Below are 8962 nucleotides of genomic sequence, written 5' to 3'. Positions count from 1 at the left end.
GAAAAGTTCCTGGCTTTAAGGATATCGCAAAAGGCCCGGTTGGAGGCTCAACCTTCTAAGTTCTTTTACAGGGCTTCAAAAAACTGAAGGACCACTGCAATAAGTATGTGAATCTGAGAGGGGAATATGTTGAATATAATCATAATTAACTGATCCTCCTGTATTTTCTTTTACTCAAAGCCAGGAACTTTTCGGCACCCCCTCCCCAGTGTGTGTGTGTGTGTGTGTATTGTTATTTTAGAAGAATAATTTATAAACTGAGATGTATATCGCTTTCCTGATGTGCATTAAAATCAAAGCAATGTCTAATATCTGCTACAAGATGTAATGACTTAATAAAATGGAGCTTTGTGTTTCAAAACTTAGTTATCTAAAGATTATTTTGAAGAAAAAAAGAAAAGTTGGCTTTGAAAAAAATTTTCAGTGTGACAACATGCAATGAAAATTATTAAGTTAATGATTTTAAATAGATTATTATTATTATTATCATTATTAAAGTGGTGAGCTAACAGAATCAATACCGTGCCTGACAAAAATGCTTAGAGATTAAATTCTACCAAAATCAACTTTGTCTTTCATCCTTTCAGAGTCGATAAAATACCACCCCAAATTCTTAGGTTGATTTGATCAACTTGCCTCTCCCCCCAAGAATTGCTGGCCTTGTGCCAAAATTTGAAACAATTATCATTATTAAGGCAACCATCTGGCTGATTCATTATTACGCCCGACAAAATGCCTAACTGTATGTGTTCCGACTCATTACATTCCAAGTTCAAATTTCGCTAATGTCAGATTTGCCTTTCATCCTGCTGGGTCGATAAAATAATTACCAATCAAGTGTTGAGGTTGGTGTAATAGATGTGTCCCCCTTCCCTCAAAATTACTGGCCTTGTGCCAAAATATGATGCAATTGTTATTGAGTGCCGTTTTCCTATCTGAACACCATTATTAAAAACATATATTTTATTCATTAAGCTAACATTGCTGACAGCCAGACTGTATAATTATCTATACGAAAGTTTCCAGAAGAGAAATTTATGAATGGAGACGTATGGCTGTCCTGTGATAAGAGTTAAACAAGATCAAAGCAACTACATATATTTATGACAAGCCGTAATGAATTTTAATGTGGAATCTCTGGCATTCAAAATTTAGAAATCTGGAGACTGTTTTGAAAACAAAATAAAAAGAGAACGATGCATGACTCACCTATTATGAAGGATTTATTTATTTGTTTATATATAATTCAGGAAAGCCAATTTAATTTTTACATATCCCATTAACACTGGTTCCATTTTAATTATGCTACTTTTCCAAAAGGTTACCCTGAAGAAAAGTCGGTGTATATTGTAGACAAGGTATATATTTTCTGGTATTTCATTACTCCAAAATAATGGTCTGCATTATGCATGAATAAATATTATAGTTGATATTTTTATAAAATGACTGTGTGGTTAAAAAATCCACTTTTCAAACACATGGTTCTGGGTTCAATCCCACTCTACTACACTTTATTAGGCAAATGTCTTCTACTATAGCTTTGGACCAACCATTGCCTTATGAGAGCCTGTTTTGTGTGTGTTTTTTGAATTTATCTTACACTACTTGGCAACCAGTATTAGTTTGTTTATGTCCCTATAACTTAGTGGTTATAGGCAATAGTCAGTTCAGCAACAAGAGGCTGAAAGAATAAGAAGTAGACTTGGAGCCGATTTGATCAAGGAAGTCCTTCTAAACTGTGCCACAACATAGTGAGTGAAGCATGTAAAAAATATATAGGTAGATTGATAGCCAGAGGTATAGATATATTACAAAAATATATCAATGTATGTATACAGTTTTTAAAGATAAAGCTAGTGTTTATATATAGTCTGTTGAATTTATACCAAGTTGATATTTTATCATGGTTAAATAATGTTTTTTTTTTTTTATGAAAAGCAAAATCAGCTCTGGCAGGTTTTGAACTCAGAACTGTGAGGTAGCAACTAGATTCAGTGAAAACAAAAATAATAAATAACAGCAGTATATTACCAACTTTAATTCAAACCAACCATATTACTCCCCCTTTTAAGAAATCAACTCTTCCATAATAGTATTGCCCACACTTTTTCACAGGTTTTGGATGACATATAAATCAGCCTCTTGGCTTTGCTTAGTGTTTGTAAATTTTTTTCCTATACTCTGTGGAAGATGCCGAATGAATTTGCTTTTTATGATGACTTGTATTTTTATTACTCGTACCCCATTTGCAAATTAGTTTGTATTTCTTTACTTATTTGTTTATTTATCCATAAAATATATTTTTTAATATACACTGCACAATTTCAGCTATCTCCTAAATATTCAATTTTTATTGCATTTGAAAGTTTGTCATTAAATATAACATACAGACATGCACTTTAATTAAGTTTTTAGTTCATATCTATTAATATACAGTTATTGTATTCTGTTGTTCATCTTCAAACTGTGTGCTTCACTTATGTCTTAACTTTGACACTGTTTATTATGTATAAACAAGAAACACTTATGTGTTAAATTATTGTACTGGAGGAGGGCAAGGGGGGTTCATGGTCTCTTATCAAATTTGTCACTAAATATATACACAAATAAGTTCCTATTATAACCTGGAGACTACTTTACCTGCCTGTTGTATTTGTAATTTGACTACATAATGTATTTTGTACACTTGTAATTCATTGTACTTTTAGTACTGTCTGCTGGTGCTTGAAGTAGTTGCAGTTATTTCATAATAATGGTTTTATTATCCTTGAGGTTGGTGAATGGCATAGTCACTAGTCATAGACAAAATGCATGGTAGTATTTTGACTTGAGGTTGGGGTAGGTCCCTTTCTATTTTGTGTTCAAATACTGCTAGAATTAAATTTGCTTTTCATCATTCAAAAGTCAATAAAATAAATACCAGTCCAGTTGTGGTATTGGTTTAACCCTTTACCTGTCCTGTGTATCACATGGGACATATTTCTCTGGGATTTACAAAAGGGAAGTTTTATATTATGTAGACCATATGAAAAAAGAGCTGGCTAAAAGTCTGAAAACAAGTGTGGGTGTTTAGGGCAAACTTATGAAAATGCTTTGGACAACCAAAGGGTTAACTGACTCTGAAATGTAAGGCCTTGTGGCAAGGTTAGAATTTACTGTTATCCTTTATTTTTATCATGAGTATCATAGTACATAGTTGACTGCACCACCATGAATTGTCTGAGCCCGGTTTTTATTCACACCAGGAACTGCATCTCTCTATGTGAAAAGTCTTCACTATTCCAACTTTAATTCCCACATTACTAACAGAAATATAATGGACATAATTTTCATGCCTGTATGAACAACAATTGTCTATTGCAGCACTTACTCCAGCCAATTTTCATTATTCATAATCTTTTTATATTATCCAGGCACATGGTAACACCCCAATACAGGGGCAACAGCAGCAGCAACAACAGCAGCAGCAGCAACAGCAGCAGTTCCAACGGCTCAAGGTTGAGGATGCTCTATCCTACTTGGACCAAGTTAAACTACAATTTGGTACTCAACCACAGGTCTACAACGACTTCTTGGACATCATGAAAGAATTTAAATCTCAAACGTAAGGGGTTCTTATTTGTTTACCTTGTAAATTTATAATGGATATTCCTGAACTTTGAAACAAAAGGGAAAGTATTCATTTACTTATTTAGATTGTACACTTGTCTTTTTTTTTTTTTTTTTTTTTTTTTTTTTTTTTTTAGCATTGATACTCCTGGAGTGATCAACCGAGTATCAAACTTGTTCAAGGGGCATCCAGAGTTAATAGTTGGTTTTAATACATTTCTTCCTCCTGGCTACAAGATAGAGGTGCAAGCAAATGAAATAAATGTCACTCAACCGAACCAGCAAGTTGTTTCCATTACCAACAGTGCTCTACCAACATCAACCCCAGGGCCAGGATATACAGTGAGTAACTCTACTTGTTTTTTCCTTCCTTCATCTTCCTTAATTCCTACTTCACTTATCTTCATTTACTTATTTAGTTTGTCCACTTGTCTTTTAAATTTACAATGTTGTTATACTTAGCAAAGTAATTTCTTCATTAGTTTTACCTCTGCTTTTCCATGCTTGTATAAGTTGGGTTAAGATCTTGGTGTACAGCCAGATGCCTTTCGTATCTCTTACCCTCATCTACTTTTCAGAGGAGAGATTTTATTCATTATTCTATGTCTTTGGAAGCACAGAGCCATTGAATGATTTGTTGACATGAGAAATGGCTTCACTGCTTGCAGCTCAGTGATTTTTCACAAAAATGCAATTGTGCATGCACACACATACACATAATGAAGGCACATGGCCTAGAGGGGGATCTCAGTTCCCAGGCTGGGCAGTACATTATGTTCTTGAGCAAAACACTTTTTGTGTTGCTCTGTGTCACTTCAACATCTGATGTATGGAACACCATGCACCTGTATAGACAATGTCAGTTTGAGGGAGGGAGGGAGTTAAATGTGCAGCACAAACATTTGATTATAAACCAATCATTTGTGCAGGTTGTTCAGTAAGAAATTGCAGAACATTTACTTTGTTTACAAGACAGTCCACAAAAAAAAATGTGAAAAGTTTCTTGTATTAGATAAGTCAAATATAATGATTATCGTTTTTGGTGAAGTGATGGTAGCAGCTAGGTTTGTATTTCAGCATAAATTCTAAATTAAGTCCGTTAAACTTCTAATGTGCAGCTCTCAGTAAAATGCCATATACTAATTAATAGTGCGTGGTTGTTAAGAAACTATTTTAACTGCAGGCCAGCCATGTATATATATATATATATATATATTACAGAAATGATTAATTTTTTTTCCTATGTAGATCTAAAATGTCAATCCTTAATTTAAAATGTAGAGTTGTAGATATATTCCATTGTCTTGTCTTTGATAACATGTATGATTTTATTTGGTCTCTAGAAATAGCTTTTTTTCAGTGTTCTGATATTGTCTCTCTTGGTGTTTGTTCTGACTCCCTGCACTCATAGTTCAAATTCTGTCTCTGTCAAGTTTGCTTTTCATTCTTTTGGGCTTCCCCTGTCTCTTACTCTCCCATGCATTCTTGTAACTTCCACCAACCCATACTCCTGGTTCTTCTGCCTCCCAATTCACTTCAACTCAATTATACCTTGAGAGTTCACCCTGACACTTCATACCACTATTTTTATTTGTTCTCTTATCACACCTTCACCCCTATCTTCTAAAATATGAGTAGCTGTGTGGCCTTTCTGCAGCAAGAAGCCTTCTCTACTCTGGACCCTTCTCTCATTAACTCCGCATCTCCTTGCATAAAGCCACTCTTCTTGGAGATTTGTAGTTGTGCAAGCTGCTCTAGTACTGGTGGTGTGAAAAAGTAACCAGTGCACAACTGTAGAGTGGTTGGCATTTCGGAAGGGCATCCATCCATAGAAACCATGCCAAAGTAGGCACTAATGCAGAAGGCAATTCTTAGATGACCTGTCAGATTCTATTGAACTATCTCACCCATGCCACCACCCTGAGTACCTTTTAGAAAAGTTCACTCTACTGCATTTGGTCCAGGTCCCCAGTTTGAGGGTATCTTTTGAATGCCCCCCCCCCCCTTACACCTTGTGAATTTTAAGAGCTTCATATCCACCTACCTCTTGGATACTTTCAGTATTTCTTCTCATTTCCCACATGTCTTTGACAAAATTCATTGTGCTCTCTGTTTAGGCTAGATACCCTACATATGTACTTCTATGTACTAAAAGCAAAACACACACAAAGCCCCTGCCATGTTACGTTTTTTTTTTTGTTTTTTTTTTTTTTTTTCTCCAACACAATACCTGTTTAAAAGTCTATTTTAAAATTAGTTTGGAGACAACTAAAAGGATTGTTGAAAGGAAAGATATTCAGCAGGAAAAAATGAGTAAAGAAGGCAAACATGATCTATCTCCAAACTCTGCTATTTCTCTGTTTTGCTATTGTTTGTTGTCCTATCTTAATTAAGTCTACCACCTCCCTTAGCACTTGTTCCTGTTGTTGACGTTGGATCTTAGCTACTTTAACACACTTGAACTTTCAAAATGTGAAGAAAGAAAAATGATAGAAAATATGTAACAATTCACACAGACCTTTATCAGAAAATCAGACTTTTTACCTAATTCCCTACCATTCCTCTTTATCTTGCCTCTGACATCACCCCACTATCATTACTTGACCCTTGGTGGGTGGGGGGCACACAAGCACACTATAGAAATGCATTTAGTCACATATTTTAACCTTTGTTTGTGGAGAAAGCCACTTAAAATATACCTGACCACTGATTGTGTTAGAGATTGTTATATTTGCAAAAAAAAAATTAAGATTGAGAAGACTTTCACATCTACAAAATAGACATTGAATAAGGTGGCTTGGAAAAAAGGTGTCTGAGAAATGATTCTTGGCAGCATACTGTGAGTATTGTTGTGGTTTGACTTGCTAAAAAATAGCAAGGAAATCTCAAATCACACCACAAAAAAAGTTAGGACACTGAGTAATGTAGTCACTGATACGTAAAAAGATAGTGGTCATTGCTATGACATCTGCTTAATTAGGTATAATTAGAAGACTGAACAGCATATGTACCTCTATATACTAAAACCAAAAGCCCCTAACGTGTTTTATCAAAAAATATTGAACACTTGTTCTTTCCTCCCACTCCACACAAAAATATTTTTCTTTTACAAGCCATTATTTTAAAATTGTATTTTAAATCGAAGTTGCTACCATTAGGCAGATGATACTGTATAGATTTAGTATGCAATTCATTTGTATTTTTGTCATTTTTCAAATCTCAGTGTATTGTGTTATGACTTTTTTTTTTTTTTTTTTTTAAATTCCAATTCAGAAAAATTTGACCAATAATGTCCCTGGTTCTTCTCCAAATGGCTGTGCTACAAGTCAGCATTCTCAGAACCAATCTTCAAGAGTCGGTGCAGACATGCCGACCACCAACCAGCACAGTAACCCTCAAGGTCAACCAACAAGTCAGCCAGTAGAGTTTAACCATGCCATTAACTATGTTAATAAAATCAAGGTTCGTTTATCTTTTACTTGTTTCAGTCATTAGACTGCAGCCATGCTGCAGCACCACCCTGAAGAATTTTTAGTTGAATGAATCGATCCCAGTACTTGTTTTTTCTTAAACCTGGTACTTATTAGTCTTTTACCGAGCTATTAAGTTACAAGGACATAAACACACCGACACCTGTTAAGTGGCATTGGGGTCAGGGTTAGGGTTAGGCTTCCTTCAGTTTGCATCTACCAAATCCATTCACAAGGCTATAGAAGACACTTGCCCAAGGTGACACACAGTGGGACTGAACTCTGAGCCATGTGGTTGGGAAGCAAGCTTCTTACCACACAGCCACAGCTATATTCTTTGTGGTGCCACAATCTTCCATGATTAACTTTGTATGTATCAAGATAGTTTGTGTGAGTTAAGGTTACACTTCCCAGAGAGAGAGAGAGAGAAGTACGTAACTGGCTCAATCTGCAGTGTAACCTCTTTGTACTGTCACTAGCCAAAGTGCTTATTTTTCCGTGGTCAAGTTCAATGTGAACATGTAAACATTACATTTGATAGAGCAATCTGAATACTAAAGGGTTAAATCTTTTCATGGAGGCATCATTTTGTAGTCTGTGTTTCTCTCCAATTTCACAACTGTTAAATGCTGAGATATAACCCAACTCAGTATCTTCTCGTAACATGATTGGAGTAATAAGAAAAAATAAGTTGATAAAGAGTACAAGGTAATGAAATAGAATACTTGTAGAGCTTGTGAATTAAATTGCATCCAGCGCAATTAAACTATCCTTATAGTCTCTGCTGAAATGAAAAGTAACTTGTGTTGAAACCAGGATAAACTGAGTGAATTTTATCACCCTGGGTAACAAATGTTTCATAGGTAAAATACTCAGATCAAGAAAGGGGGCATTATTATTACATGTTATGAAAACTAGCATTGCAGTTAATAGTGTTTATAGTCACATATCAGATGTTTATGATGATGTTGACAATTTGGATTGTTGAAAGCACAAATTACAATTTACTTAACTATTGTAATATGCTCTTTCATAAAAAATATGCTGTCTGGTACAGTTTATCTGTCAGTAAACTACTTTGAGGACAGTCTTATGCTCAAAAGAAAATTTATATGCAGATTGTTAAAACCTTCAAATCTAACTTGTAACATGAGGAAAATTTATACATACGTAATTATTTTTAATGACTTGGTAATTAATAGGACAGTGGTGATAGCCATATCAGTAGACCAGGCTATATGGTTCTCTCAGTACTAACCACAAAGTTTACCAATATTAATTTCCATCTTTTATAAGATTAATAGTATACAAGTATCTCAGGTGTTTTAGAAGTGTTGGGTTCCTGAAAATCGTTCTGTAACATGGAATCCTATAGTGCAGAAATCTATTTATCCATTAACTTTCATGGTTTTAGGAATGTAAAAGTAATGCTTCCATGAGGGACACCTACATTTGTACTATCTGGATTTTAAACCTATGTCCCTTGTTTACAAAACTTTTTTGCCTTATAATAGAGATGTTAATATTCCTGGAAACTTTCTTGTTGAAAATTTTTTCTCCCCACTTTGCCTTTATTGAAATATCTACACACACATTAACTGTATTAATATGAATATTGGCTTTGTTTCTATAGAATAGATTCCAAGGCCAGCCTGAAGTCTACAAAGCTTTCTTGGAGATCTTGCACACCTACCAGAAGGAACAAAGAAATTTGAAGGAAGTTAGTATTGTATTTTATTTTCATTAATGTAAAATGATTTTATTTCTATAAAATCAACATGAACATCCCTCCTCTTCTGCCAATTTTTTCTATATCATTAGCATTAGGCTTTTGTATACACTTGTATTGCAAGTGTTGTCTGCAGTAGTCACTTGCACTCTGT

At 34.6% G+C, this 8962-nt stretch overlaps 1 protein-coding gene across 5 annotated transcripts in view; it reads left to right on the top strand.

The window, feature by feature from the left end:
• Positions 1–8962, top strand: part of LOC106881986 (paired amphipathic helix protein Sin3a) — a 162218-nt gene that overhangs the window by 126202 nt on the left and 27054 nt on the right. For all 5 annotated transcript variants that reach the window (XM_014932524.2, XM_014932521.2, XM_014932522.2 and 2 more), the window contains 4 exons: positions 3414–3604; positions 3747–3951; positions 6883–7071; positions 8713–8799. In XM_014932524.2, coding sequence (XP_014788010.1) covers positions 3414–3604; positions 3747–3951; positions 6883–7071; positions 8713–8799 — 672 coding nt within the window. The remainder of the gene's footprint in view (positions 1–3413; positions 3605–3746; positions 3952–6882; positions 7072–8712; positions 8800–8962) is intronic.

Source organism: Octopus bimaculoides, chromosome 18 (genome assembly GCF_001194135.2).
Source record: "Octopus bimaculoides isolate UCB-OBI-ISO-001 chromosome 18, ASM119413v2, whole genome shotgun sequence".
Taxonomy (NCBI): domain Eukaryota; kingdom Metazoa; phylum Mollusca; class Cephalopoda; order Octopoda; family Octopodidae; genus Octopus; species Octopus bimaculoides.
The sequence above is the reverse complement of the archived record's forward strand: the minus strand, read 5'-3'. Positions and strand labels throughout refer to the sequence as shown.